At 45.9% G+C, this 14,867-nt stretch overlaps 1 protein-coding gene across 4 annotated transcripts in view; it reads left to right on the top strand.

Moving 5' to 3' along the window:
• Positions 1–14,867, top strand: part of dipk1b (divergent protein kinase domain 1B) — a 52,470-nt gene that overhangs the window by 11,367 nt on the left and 26,236 nt on the right. The window contains exon 1 of one of the 4 annotated variants that reach the window (XM_043720672.1): positions 8,848–9,156. The exons of 1 other annotated variant lie outside the window; for it this stretch is intronic. In XM_043720672.1, coding sequence (XP_043576607.1) covers positions 9,079–9,156 — 78 coding nt within the window. In that variant the 5' untranslated portion in view covers positions 8,848–9,078. Of the gene's footprint in view, positions 1–8,847; positions 9,157–11,538; positions 11,651–14,867 lie in introns of those variants that run through there. 2 more of the 4 variants (XM_043720673.1, XM_043720674.1) reach the window with 2 other exon arrangements.

Raw genomic sequence — 14,867 nt, forward strand, 5'->3', positions numbered from 1 at the left:
CTTATGCCCGAAACGTCGATTCTCCTGTTCCTTGGATGCTGCCTGACCTGCTGCGCTTTTCCAGCAACACATTTTCAGCTCTGATCTCCAGCATCTGCAGCCCTCACTTTCTCCTTGAGAAACTCGTAAGTCATGATTGAATGGCAGAGCAGACTTGATGGGCTGAATGGCCTAATTTCTGCTCCTATGTCTTCTAGCCTTATCATACCACATTACTCATGTGATATTTGTGATGAAGGGCTTGTGCTCCTGCTCCTTGGATGCTGCTTGACCTGCTGTGCCCTTCCGGTACCACTCTTTTCGCCTCATTTGTGTGATAGACAAACTGTCTTTTTAGGTTAGTGGCAGCATCCTGTTGACGGAGAGAAACATTCTTGGCTTTATTGCATAGCAGCAATGTGAGACAGTTCATTTCACCCGTCGTTCGCATTTTTGGACACCATCTCCTTCTGGGGTGGACTGGCACTGTTCATGGTGAAAAGTAGTGGACACAGTCCCCTTCATGAGTTTTTGGAATTTACAAATGAGTAATGGTTTGATCGAGATATCTGTTATCATGCAGGATAGTTTGGAAATGCCCTTTCTCAGCATCAAGCTTACATGGCCAGCAGATAGCAGATAAGGGTGCCAATAAGATTGATCTTGTAGCTTGTGGAGCTGTAGGAATCCTGATATACAAGTCGACCAGTGAACGTAGACTTGCAGTAGATGGCAGTAGTGAACGTATTGGCAGATTTCTCAACTGTTACTTTGAGAAAAGGAAGTTTGTTTGATTGCTTTATTTTTATGATAAACTTGAGAGTGGGTTAGAACTACATAAAGAATTTTTTTGGCTGCAGATTCCAATATCACAACACTTTATCTACAAATCAGAAGTTTCCAAGGAGTAAAAGGTGAGTGGTCATTCTCAGGATGACCAATGAGAATCACAGCAGAGCTGGGCATTGGTACAACCAGTGCCCATATGAACAGCTCTAACTTCTTACAGTTCCAAGTGGAGTCACCCAAATGTTATGAACTAGCTCCCTTTCTTTATTTTTATCAACTGTTCAGAGGTGTAATTACCCACCTCTGGAACAGGTGGGACTTAAACCCGTATCTCTTGATTCAGATGTAGCTTCCTTTCTTTATTCACCCAACCACTTGTTTGTTCATAACGAGGTTAATTTGAAATGGACTCATCTCCCTTATGGGATACCATTCACCTAGACCAAATCAAGATGTTTTAAAAGGAGCCAATTCAGCCAAGCTTTCTTGAATTAATTAAAGAGTAAATATATTTGTTACTAAATGTCAGATAAAATAATAACACAGCACATAAACACATGTTTGAAATGGAAGTGAGTTAAAAAAAAGTTACCTGGTAGTGATCCCCTATAGTTCCCCCTGAAACACTCCTGAAAGATTGGCAGATGGGGTTCGAGGACAACATTCAGTGCAGACTTCTGACTGGCTTCAACAAGCAGCCCCTGGACATGACAAACCAGAGCCTGATTGCTAACCTTTCAGTGATGATGTATGATTCTCCTGAGCAATGCTACTTTCCACTCCCTGGACTCGAACTCCATTGTCCTTGATGTGGCCAAGCTCCAGGACTGTGTGTGGACTGTGTCCCTGTCTGATCCCCTGACAAAGGCTCCCTCTGATAGGACTGAGGACTGGCCATCACCAGTTTTTCACATGGACATTTGATGGGATACATGTGCAATATATTTGAGGAGAAAGTGAGGTCTGCAGATGCTGGAGATCAAAGTTGAAACTTTATTGCTGGAACAGCACAGCAGGTCAGGCAGCATCCAGGGAACAGGAGATTCGACGTTTCGGGCACAGGCTTTCATTCCTGAAGAAGGGCCTGTGCAATATATTTGCCAAGCATGCAGCTGGCATACACTAGAGATGATGGATTGGCATCTCAGTCTGTTGTACAGCAAGATTTTCCTCACTACCCTGGACAGCTCCCTACTGACATGCAGCCTGACCATATATTCTTTTCCTTTATTCATTCACAGGATGAGGGCATCTCTGGCCAGGCAGCATTTATTGCCCATCCCTAATTACCCAGAGGGCAGGTAAGAGTCAACAACATTGCTGTGGGTCTGGAGTCACATGTAGGCCAGACCATGTAAGAGTGGCAGTTTCTTTCCTGAAAGGACATGAGTGAATCAGATGGGGTTTTCCAACAACTAACAATGGATTCACAGTCATCATTAGACTCTTACTTCCAGATTTTTGTTGAATACAAATTCCACCATCTGCTGTAGCAGGATTCAAACCCAGGTCCCCCAGAACATTACTTGGGTCTCTGGATTAACAGTTACCACTAGGCCATTAACAAACAGTCCTTCCAGCTGAGACAGAGGTTCACCTGCCTTTCCTCCAACCTAGGTTACTGCATCAGGTGCTTCCGATGTGGTCTTCTCCAAGTCTGGGAGACTGAACCTAAACTTAGGGGCGTTTCGCCGATCATCTCAAATCGTAGATAAAACGAACAAATATTTTTCTCTGTCTTCACTAGAGAGTACATAAAAATGATTCCAGGAGGGGGGAGGGAGAGAAGCACTGAGTGAAATTACAACCTGGACAGGAGTGGACTGAGCAAATCAATGGAGCTATTGGCTGACAATTCTCTGGGTCCAGATGGATTTTATCCTTGGGCCTTAGAGATTGCTCATGAGGTAGTAGATGCCACAGAGGTAAATTGTCCAAAATTCACTCAATTCAAGAAACACTCCATCGGACTGCAAAGTAGCAAATGAAACCTCTCTGTTCAAAAGACAGAAAATGGGAAACTATAGCCAGTTAGTTTGATGTATTTCACAGAGAAGGTCTTAGAGTCAATCATTAAAGAGATTATAGCTGGAAATTATAACCTAGAAAAACGCAAGATAATCAGGAAGAGTCAGCGTGGTTTTGTCAAACTAAATAATTTTAACCAATTTGTTGGCACTCTTTCAAAGGGTAACCTTTGTAAAGGTGCCACGTCAAATATTTTTATGGAAAATAAAAGCTTGTTGGAGAAATGTATCAGAATACATGGAAGATTGACTGGCTCTCAGAAAACAGAGAGTATGTACGAACAGATGTTTGATTGATAGGATGTGATGACTGGAATCCTGCAGAGGTCTGTGCAGTATCCAATGCCTCCAACCATTTCTTTATATCACATGGAGTGAATCAATTTGGCTGAAAAGTGGCTCCTGTGAGGCTGGGGACCACTGGAGAAGGCTGAGATGGATCATCCACTTGGCATTTCTCAGAATGGATGGCACAGTAGCACAGTGTCACAGTGGTTAGCATTGTTACCTAACAGCACTAGGGTTCAATTCCTCCCCTGGGCAACTCTCTGTGTGGAGTTTGCACATTTTCCCTGTGTCTGCGTGGGTTTCCTACGGTGCTCAGGTTTCCTGCCATAGTCCAAAGACCAGGCAGTTTAGGTGGATTAGCTGTGATAAAAGCCCCTACTATGTTATAGGGATGGGATGCTCTTCGGAGTGTCAATGAAGACACAATGGTTCAAATTGACGCTTTCTTCATTGTAATGACACTATGGGAGGGGGGAGGGGAGGCAAGGTGGCAAAGTAGATAGTACTGGTACCCACCAGCACCTGGGTTCAATTCCAGCCTCGGCCAACTGTATGGAGTTTGCATGTTCGCCCTGTGTCTGCATGAGTTTCCTCTGGGTGCTATGGTTCCCTCCCGCAGTCCAAAGATGTACAAATTACGTGGATTGGCCATGATAAATTACCCATAGTGCAGATTTGGAGACATCGGTGTTGGACTGGGGTGTAAAAAGTTAAAAATCACACACACCAGGTTATCATTCAATAGGTTTATTTGGAAGCGCCTGATGAAGGAGCAGTGCTCCAAAAGCTAGTGCTTCCAAATAAACCTGTTGGACTATAACCTGATGTTGTGTGATTTTTAACCATAGTGCAGACCCCAGTCTGGCAGCTATGTCCTTTAGGACCTGACCAGCTCGATCAGTAGTACTGCTTCTGAGCCACTCTTGGTGGTGGGGATTGAATTGCCCTACCCAGAGTACATGCAACCTACCTTCCCTCAGCACTTCCTCCAAGTTTTGTTCAACATGGAGTATTGATTCATCAGCTGAAGGAGGGTGGTACGTGGTAATCTGTACGAGGTTTCCTTGGCCATGTTTAACCTGAAGCCATGAAACTTTATGGGGTCCAGAATCAATGCTGAGAACTCCCAAAGCAACTCCTTCCTGACTGTATACCACTGTGCCAACACTTCTTCTGGATCTGTCCTACGGTGGGACATAACATATCCAGGGTTAGTGATGGTGGTGTCTGGGACATTGTAAGTTATGATTCCGTGAGTATGACTATGTCAGGCTGTTGTTTGACTACTCTGTGAGACAGTGCTGGGGAAAGTGAGAACTGCGGATACTGAAGATCAGAGTCAAGTGTGTGGTGCCGAAAAAGCACAGCCAGGTCAGGCAGCATCTGAGGAGCAGGAGAATCAATGTTTCAGGCAAGAGCTCTTCATCAGGAATCGTCGGATGCTGTCTGACCTGCTGTGCTTTTCCAGCAGCACACTCTCGACTGTGAGACAGCTCTACCAATTTTAGCATTAGCCCACAGATGATGGTGAGGAGGACTTTACAGGGTCAACAGAGCAATTTCTGCCATTGTCTTTTCTAGTGCCTAGGTTGATACCAGGTGATTTGTCTGGTTTCATTTCTGGTTGAAATTTCATAGAGATTGACACGACTGAGTGATTTGCTGGGCCATTTCAGAGGCAGTTGACAACCACATTGCTGTGGGTCTGGAATCACATGTAGGCCAGATCAGGTGAGGATGGCAGATTTCCTTCCTGAAGGACACAGGGCGAACAAGTGGGTTTTTTAGATCTTTATTGAATTCAAGTTCCATCACCTATCATGGCAGGATTCGATTCCAGGTTCCCAGAATGTGGCTCTCTGGATTAGTAGTTCAGCAATAACACCACTAAGTCATCACCTCCTCATATTTCTGCAGTGATTGTTGTGGTTAGGATTGGTGACATCTCCAGTGCTGGGAACTGCACTCATTCTGCCACTGTGATCATCACTGTCTCTACACTGGGACTGGCACTGACTCTATTAGCAGGACTGGCACTGCCTCTGCCACTGGGAGTTACACTGGGACTGGCACTGACTTTGTCAGTGAGAATGCGTACTGGGAATTAAACTGGGACTGGTTCTGGCAGTGGCTCTGTCAATGGAATGAGCACTGGGAATCTCTCTTTACCATTTGGACTGAAACTGGCTCTGGCTCTGGAACTGGGACTCAAAGTTACACTCGGACTGACATTGGAAGTTACACTAGGACTGACACTGGATTTTCTTCTGAGACTGACACTGGGAGTTACACTGGGACAAGTACTGGGAATTACACTGGGATTGTCACTTGGACCTACGTTGGGATTGGACCTGGGACCAGCATTGGGAGTTACACTGGGAATTGTCCTGGGACTAGTGCTGGGATTTACACTGGGATTGACATTGGGACCTACACTGGGATTGGCACTAGGACCAGCACTGGGAGTCACACTGGGATTAGCAATGGGAGTTACATTGGGAATTGTCCTGGGACTAGTGCTGGGAGTTACACTGGGATTGGCATTGGGACCTACACTGGGATTGGCACTAGGACCAGCACTGAGAATTACACTGGGATTGGCAGTGGGACTAGTGCTGGGAGTTACACTGGGATTGGCACTGGGACCAGCACTGGGAGTTACACTGGGATCAGCATTGAGACCAGCACTGGGAGTTACACTGGGATTGCCCTGGGACCTGCACAGGGAGTTTCACAGGGATCAGCACTGGAACCAGCATTGGGAGTTACACTGGGACCAGCACTGGGAGTTACACTGGGAGTTACACTGGGACCAGCACTAGGAGTTACACTGGGAGTTACATTGGGATCAGCACTGGGAGTTACTTTGGGATTGGCACTGGGATCAGCACTGAGAGTTGCACTGGGACTGGCACTGGAACCAGCATTATGGGTTTCACTGGGACCAGCACTAGGAGTTACGGTGGGAGTTACACGGGGATCAGCATTGGGAGTTACTTTGGGATTGGCACTGGGATCAGCACTGAGAGTTGCACTGGGATTAGTATTGGGACCAGGATGGAGAGTTACACTAGGATTGGCCCTGGGATCAGCACTGGGAGTTACACTGGATCTGGCACTGGGACCAACACTCAGAGTTACACTGGGGTTGGCACAGAACATAGAACTGTACAGCGCAGTACAGACCCTTTGGTCCTCGATGTTATGCTGACCTGTGGAACCAATCTGAAGCCCATCTATCCTACACTATTCCATTTTCATCCATATGTTTATCCAATAACCATTTAAATGCCCTTAAAGTGGGTGAGTCTACTACTGTTGCATGCAGTGCGTTCCATGCCCCTACTACTCTCTGAGTACAGAAACTACTTCTGACATCTGTCCTATATCTATTACCCTTCAATTTAACGTTATGTCCCCTCATGCTGGCCATCACCATCCGAGGAAAAAGGCTCTCACTGTCCACCCCATCTAACCCTCTGATTATGTTACATGTCTCAATTAAGTCACCTCTCAACTTTCTTCTCTCTAATAAAAACAGTCTCAATTCCTTCAGCCTTTCCTCATAAGACCTTCCCTCCATACCAGGCAACATCCTAATAAATCTCCTCTGAACCCTTTGCAAAGCTTACTCATCCTTCCTATAATGTGGTGACCAGAACTGTACGCAGTACTCCAAGTGCGGCCACACCAAAGTTTTGTATAGCTGCAAAATGACCTCGTGGCTTCGAAACTCAATCTCTCTACCAATAAAAGCTAACACACCGTATGCCTTCTTAACAATCCTATCAACCTGGTGGCAACTTTCAGGAATCTATGTATATGGATATCAAGATCTCTCTGCTCATCCACACCACCTAGAATCTTACCAGTAGCCCAGTGCTCTGTATTCCTGTTACTCCTTTCAAAGTGGATCACCTCACACTTTTCCGCATTAAACTCCATTTGCCACCTCTCAGCCCAGCTCTGCAGCTTATCTATGCCTCTCTGTAACCTGCAACATCCTTCTGTACTATCCACAGCACCATTGACATTAGTGTCACCTGCAAATTTACTAACCTCTCTTTCTACGCCCTCATCCAGGTCATTTATAACAATGACAAACACCAGTGGCCCGAAAGCAGATCCTTGTGGTACACCACTAGTAACTGAACTCCAGGGTGAACATTTTCCATCAACCACCACCCTCTGTCTTCTTTCAGCTAACCAATTTCTGCTTCAAACTGCTAAATCACCCTCAACCCCATGCCTCTGTATTTTGTGCAATAGTCTATTGTGAGGAACCTTATCAAATGCCTTAGTGAAATCCATATACATCACATCAACCGCTTTACTCTCATCCATTTGTTTGGTCACCATCTCAAAGAACTCAATAAGGTTTGTGAGGCATTACCTACCCTTCACACAACCGTGTTGACTATCCCTAATCAACTTATTCCTCTCTAGAAGATTATGAATCCTCTCTCTTATATCCTTTTCCAACACTTTACCCACTATCGAAGTAAGGCTCACTGGTCTATAAATTACCAAGGTTGTCTCTACTCCCTTTCTTGAACAAGGAAAAATATTTGCTATCTCCAGTCTTCTGGCACTATTCCTGTAGACAATGATGACATAAAGATCAAAGCCAAAGGCTCGACAATCTCCTCCCTGACTTCACAGAGAATCCTACGATAAATCCCATCCAGCCCAGGGACTTATCAATCTTTACACTTTTCAGAATTGCTAACACCTCCTCCTTGTGAACCTCAAACCCTTCTAGCCTAGTAGCCTGTATCTTAGTATTCCCCTCGACAACATTATCTTTTTCCAGTGTGAATACTGACGAAATATATTCATTTAGTGCTTCCCCTGTCTCCTTCGACTCCACGCACAGCTTCCCACTACTATCTTTGATTGGTCCTAATCTTCCAGCAACACATTTCCAGCCCTAATCTTACTCCAGTCATTCTTTTATTCCTGATATTCCTATAGAAAGCTTTAGGGTTTTCCTTGATCCTATCCGCCAACAACTTCTCATGTCCCCTCCTGGCCCTCCTAGCTCTCTCTTTAGGTCTTTCCTGGCTAACTTGCAACTCTCAAGCGCTCTAACTGAGCCTTCACGTCTCATCCTAACATAAGCCTTCTTCTTCCTCTTGACAAGAGATTCAACTTCTTTAGTAAACCACATTGGGATCAGTACTGGGAGTGACACTGGGCTTGGCATTGGGAACAGCACAGGGGGGTTACACTGGGATTGGCACTGGGACCAGCACTGGGAGTTACACTGGGCTTGGCATTGGGACCAGCACTGGGAGTTACACTGGATCTGGCACTGGCAGCAGCGTGGGGAGTTACACTGGATCTGGCATGGGAGCAGTGCTGAGGGTTACACTGATTAGATTAGATTAGATTACTTACAGTGTGGAAACAGGCCCTTTGGCCCAACAAGTCCACACCGACCCGCCGAAGCGCAACCCACCCAAACCCATTCCCCTACATTTAACCCCTTCACCTAACACTATGGGCAATTTAGCATGGCCAGTTCACCTGACCCTGCACATCTTTGGACTGTGGGAGGAAGCCGGAGCACCCGGAGGAAACCCACGCAGACACGGGGAGAATGTGCAAACTCCACACAGTCAGTCACCTGAGGTGGGAATTGAACCCGGGTCTCTGGCGCTGTGAGGCAGCAGTGCTAACCACTGTGCCACCGTGCCGCCCACTGGATCTGGCACTGGCAGCAGCGCTGGGAGTTACACTGGATCTGGTGCTGGGAGTTACACTGGATCTGGCACTGGCAGCAGCGCTGGGAGTTACACTGGGTCTGGCACTGGGAGTTACACTGGGTCTGGCACTGGCAGTAGCGCTGGGAGTTACACTGGGTCTGGCACTGGGAGTTACACTGGGTCTGGCACTGGCCTCGGTGCTGCTGATGCCCCAATAGCGAGAAGCTGCATCCAGTCGCTGAAAGGGATTGGCGGTGGCGGCTGCTCCCGGCTCCGGTTCAGGGAGGATGCTGTCGGTTTGTCGGAGAATGAGAGCCCGAACGTGGAGGCTGCTGCTTTCCTGCCCGTTCTCCAGGGGCTTGCAGGTATCGGGGCCCCGGGGGGAAAGGCCGGTGTTAGCGGCCTCTCGGTACCCGCAATGCGGACAGTGATTGGGCTCTGGGGCCGGGACCGTGCGGCCTCACTGGCTGCTGCAAGCCCCGGCACTGGGTCCGCAATGAATGCAGATGCTCAAAGGGAACAAACCGAGAGGTGCTGCAGCCGGGGCTCTGCGAAGGAGCTGCATCCCAATCAACATTTTGAGCCCAAACCACTATCAGTATGTAACCAGGGCTGTGGCTGAGGCAGAGGCACTGGGACCAGGAGGGGGGCAGTGGATGGGACACCCTGTTTGCAGACAGGAAACAAAGGGTAGGAATAAACGTGTCCTTTTCAGAATGGCAGGCAGTGATTAGTGGTGTCCGCAGGGATCAGTGCTTGGATTCCAGCTATTCACAACTTATATTAATGATCTAGATGAGGGAACTAAATGTAATATCTCCAAGTTTAAAGCTGGTTCGGAGGGTGACCTGTCAGGAGGATGCCGAGATGTTATGGTGTGATTTGGACAAGTTGAGTGAATGGGCAGATGTATGGATGACGCAGTATAATATGAATAAATGTGAGATTATGCACTTTCAGAGCAAAATCAGGAAGGCAGATTACTCTCTGAATAGCTATAAAATGAGAGGGGGGAAATGTGCAACGGGATTGGGTGACTCATGTAGCAGTCGCTGAAGGTAAGAATACAGCAAGTGGTCAAGAAGGCAAACAGTTTGTTGGCTTTCACAGGGAGAAGCTTTGAGTACAGGAGCAGTGATGTCTTGCTCAAGTTTTACAGGCTTTGGTGAGATTACACCTGGAATACTGTGTGCAGTTCTAGTCTCCTTGTCTGAGCATCAAAGGTTTACCAGACTGATTCCTGAGGACGGCAGGATACATCTATGAGGAAAGGTTGAATCAGTTAGGATTCAGAAGAATAAGGGGTTGTCATTGGAAACCTATAAAATTCTAACAGGACTAAACAGAGTAGATGGTGAAACGGTGTGCTCGATGGCATGGAAGTGCAGTAGCATGGGTTACAGTCTAAGGATATCAGTTGAATTCTTTAGGACTGAGATGAGGAGAAATGTCTTCACCCAGACAGCGATGAGCCTATAGAATTCACTTCCACAGAAAGTAGTCGAGGCCAAACAATTGTATGATTTCAAGAAGGATTTGGATATAGCTGTTGGGGCTAAAGGGATGAAAGGATATGGGGGCAAAGCAAGAATAGGCCATTGAGTTGGATGATCAGCCATGATCATAATAAATGGTGTAGCAGGATTGAAGGGCCAAATGCCCTGCTCCTAGTTTCTTTGTTTCTAAGTGTAGAACTTAGGAATAAAAATGGAGCAGTCACACTAATTGGAGTCCATTATAAGCCCCCAAACAGTCAACGGATAATTGAGGAGCAGATATTTACACTATTCACAGAGGTGTGTAAAAGCAGTATTAGAGTTATTATATGTGTGTTCTTTTAAATTCAGTTATTGGATGCGGGCATTGCTGGCTGGCCAGTACTTATTGCTTATCCTCAGTTGCCCTTGAGAACATGTTGGGGAGCTGCCTTCTTGAACCACTGCAGTCCGTGTGCTGTGAGTTGACCCACAATTCCCTTAGCGAGGGGAATCCCAGGATTTTGACCCAGCAATAGTGAAGGAATGGCAACACATTTCCAAATCAGGATGGTGAGTGACTTGGAGGAGAACGTGCAGGTGATGGTGTTCCCATGTACTTGCTGCCCTTGTTCTAGATGGAAGTGGTTGTGGGTTTGGAGGGTGCTGTCGAGGGATCTTTGGTGAATTTCTGCAGTTCATCTTGTAGATGGTACACACTGTTGCTACTAAGTGTGTCTGGTGGAGGGAGTGGATGTGGTGCCAGTCAAGCAGGGTGCTTTGTCCTGGATGGAGTTGAGTCTCTTGAGTGTTGTTGGAGCTGCACCCATCCAGGCAAGTGGAGAGTATTCCTTCACACTCCTGACTTGTGCCTTGTTATGGTGGACAGGCTTTGGGGAATCAGTAGATGTGTTACTCGCTGCAGTATTCCTAGCTTCTGACTTGCTGTTATAACCACTGTATTTATATGGTGAATCCAGCTGAGTTTCTGGTCAATGGTAATCCCCAAAATGTTGATAATAGGAAAATTCAGTGATGGTAATACCATAGAATGTCAAGGGAAAGTGGTTAGATTGTCTCTTATTGGTGATGGCATTTGTGTAGCATGAATGTTACCTGCCACTTTGTCAGCCCAAGCCTGGATATTGTTCAGATCTTGTTGCATTTGAACATGGACTGCTTCAGTATCTGAGGTATCCTGAACGGTGCTGAGCACTGTGCAATCATTGGCGAACATCCTCACTTCTGACCTTATGATGGAGGGAAAGTCATTGATGAAGAGTTGAAGATCTTTGGACTTAGGACACTACCCTGGCGAGCTCCTGCGGAGATGTCCTGGAGTATGATGGACCTCAACATCCATGATCATCTTCCTATGTGTCAGGTATGACTCTAACCATCAGAGAGTTTGCCCCCTGATACCCATTGGTTTTAGTTTTGCTACAGCTCTTTGATGCCACATTCAGTCAAATGTGGCCTTGATGTTACCTCATCACTGGAATTCAGCTTCATTTGTCCATGTTTAAACTAATCCTGTGGGGGGGTGGGGGGAACAGGGGCTGAGTGGCCCTGAGGGAACCCAAACTGGGCGTCGCTGAGCAGGTTATTGTTGAACAGATACTACTTGATGGCACTGTTGATGACACCCTCCATCGCTTTACTGATGGTCAAGAGTACACTGATGGGTGGTAATTGGCCAGGTTGGATTTGTGCTGCTTTTTATGTACAGGACATAACTGGGCAATTTTCCACATTGGTGGGTAGATGCCAGTGTTGTAACTGTAATGGAAGAGCTTGGCAAGGAGAATGAAAAGTTCCAGAGCACAAGTCTTCAGTACTATTGCCAGAATGTTGTCAGGGCCCATATCTAGTGTCTGAAACCATATTTTAAATTAACTCTTGGGATGTGGGCATCACTACCCAGGCCAGCATTTATTGCCCACCTCTAGTTGCCCCAAAGAGTAGTTGAGATTCAACCAATACTGTGGTTCTGATGTCATGTGTAGGCCAGGGCAGGTTTCCTTCCCTAAAGGACATCAGTGAACCAGATGGGTTTTTCCAATAATCGACAGTGGATTCATGGTCACACTAGACTCCTAATTCCAGACTTTTTATTGGATTCAAGTTCCACCATCTGCCATGGCCGGATTCAAATCTGTGTTCCCAGAACATTGTCCCTGGGTCTCTGGATTAATAGATCAGTGATACTATCATTAGGCCATCATCTCCCCTTGGTTTATTAATAGCACATGATGGGCGCACGGTGGCACAGTGGTTAGCACTACTGCCTCACAGCGTCAGAGACCCGGGTTCAATTCCCGCCTCAGGTGACTAACTGTGTGGAGTTTGCACATTCTCCCTGTGTCTCCAGGTGCTCCGGTTTCCTCCCACAGCACCAAAGATATGCAGGTCAGGTGAATTGGCCATGCTAAATTGCCCGTAGTGTTAGGTAAAGGGGTAAATGTAGGGGAATGGGTGGGTTGCGCTTCGGCGGGTCGGTGTGGACTTGTTGGGCCGAAGGGCCTGTTTCCACACTGTAAGTAATCTAATCTAAGCACATGGAGTGAACTGATTTAGCTGAAGACTGGTATCTGTAATGATGGCAACCCATGGAGGAGACCAATTTCAATTGGGACCAAACTTTAATTGGGATAATTATAGTACAAAGAGTTTAGAGGGAGCAGATTACTTGAAATGTATAGAGGAGAGTTTTTTATATCAACCTGAAGATGATCCAACAAAGGCCAGTGCAGTGCTGGACTGAATTCTGGGAATGAAACTGGGCAGGTGTTAGTGGGGAAGCATTGTACACTTTAAATTTGTTATGGAAAATTAATAAAAGGGCTGCAAAAAGGTTTTGGATTTGTGGAAGTCAGCTTTTATTAAAATATAGCTTGGTGGGTCTAAGGAAGAATCATAGAGATGTACAGCACAGAACCAGACCCTTCGGTCCAACTTGTCCATGCCGACCAGATATCCTAACCTAATCTAGTCTCATTTGACAACACTTGGCCCATTTCCCTCTAAACCCTTCCTATTCATATATCCATCCAAATGCCTTTTAAATGTTGTAATTGTACCACTTCATCTAGCAGGCAAAAGTGAGGACTGCATTCCTGATGAAGGGTATTTGCCTGAAACGTCGATTTTCCTGCTCCTCGGATGCTGCCTGGCCAGCTGTGCTTTTCCAGCACCACTCTAATCTAGACACTTCATCTAGCAGTTCATTCCATACATGCACCACCTTTGCGTGAAAAAGTTGCCCCTTCAATCTCTTTTAAATCTTTCTCTTCTTACTTTAATCCTATGTACTCTAATTCTGGACTCCCCTAACCCAGGGAAAAGACCTTGTCTGTTTACCCTATCCATGTCCTTCATGAATAATGAACTTCTAAGATCACCTCTCAGCCTCCAAGGCTCCAGGGAAAACAGCCCCAGCCTATTCAGCCTCTCCCAGAAGCTCAAACCCTCCAACCCTGGCAACATCCTTGTAAATCTTTTCTGAAATCTTTCAAGTTTCACAATATCCTTCCAATAGGAAAGAGACCAGAATTGCACACAATATTCCAACAGTGGCCTAACCAATGTCCTATACAATATGACCTCCCAACTCCTGTACTCAGTGCTCTGACCAATAAATGAAAGCGTACAAAATGCCTTCTTCACTATCCTATCGACCTAAGACTCTATTTTCAAGGAACTATAAACCTGCACTTCCAGGCCTCTTTGCTCAGCAACTCTCCCCAGGACCTTACCATTATGTGTATAAGTCCTGCCCTGATTTGCCTTTCCAAAATGCAACAGCTCACATTTATCTAAATTAAACTCAGGGAGGATATTCCCTGAAATACATCCAGGGAAGTTATTTGGGTGGAACTGAGAAATAAGAAAGGGATGATCACCTTATTGGGATTGTATTATAGACCCCCCCTCCAATAGTCAGAGAAATTGAGAAACAAACTTGTAAGGAGATCTCAATTATATATAAGAATAATATGATGGTAATGGTAGGGGATTTTAACTTTCCAAACGTACACTGGGACTGCCATAGTGTTAAGGGTTTAGATGGAGAAGAATTGATTAAGTGCGTATAAGACAATTTTCTGATTCAGTATGTGGATGTACCTACTAGAGAAGGTGCAAAACTTGACCTACTCTTGGGAAATAAGGCAGGGCAGGTGACTGAGGTGTCAGTGGGGTAGCATTTTGGGGCCAGTGACTATAATTCTATTAGTTTTAAAATAGTAATGGAAAAGGATAGAGAAGGTCTAAACGTTGCAGGAAGGCCAATTTTGAAAGTATTAGGCAAGAACTTTCAAAAGTTGATTGGGGGGGGGCGAATGTTTGCAGGTAAAGGGACGGTTGGAAAATGGGAAGCCTTCAGAAATGAGATAACGAGAATCCAGAGAAAGTATATTCCTGTCAGGGTAAAAGGGAAGGCTGGTAGGTATAGGGAATGCTGGATGATTAAAGAAATTGAGATTTTGGTTAAGAAAAAGAAGGAAGCATATGAAAGGTATAGGCAGGATAGATCGAGTGAATCCTTAGAAGAGTATAAAGGCAGTAGGAGTATACTTAAGAGGGAAATCAGGAGGGCAAAA

This window comes from Chiloscyllium plagiosum, chromosome 30 (genome assembly GCF_004010195.1).
Source record: "Chiloscyllium plagiosum isolate BGI_BamShark_2017 chromosome 30, ASM401019v2, whole genome shotgun sequence".
NCBI classification, from domain to species: domain Eukaryota; kingdom Metazoa; phylum Chordata; class Chondrichthyes; order Orectolobiformes; family Hemiscylliidae; genus Chiloscyllium; species Chiloscyllium plagiosum.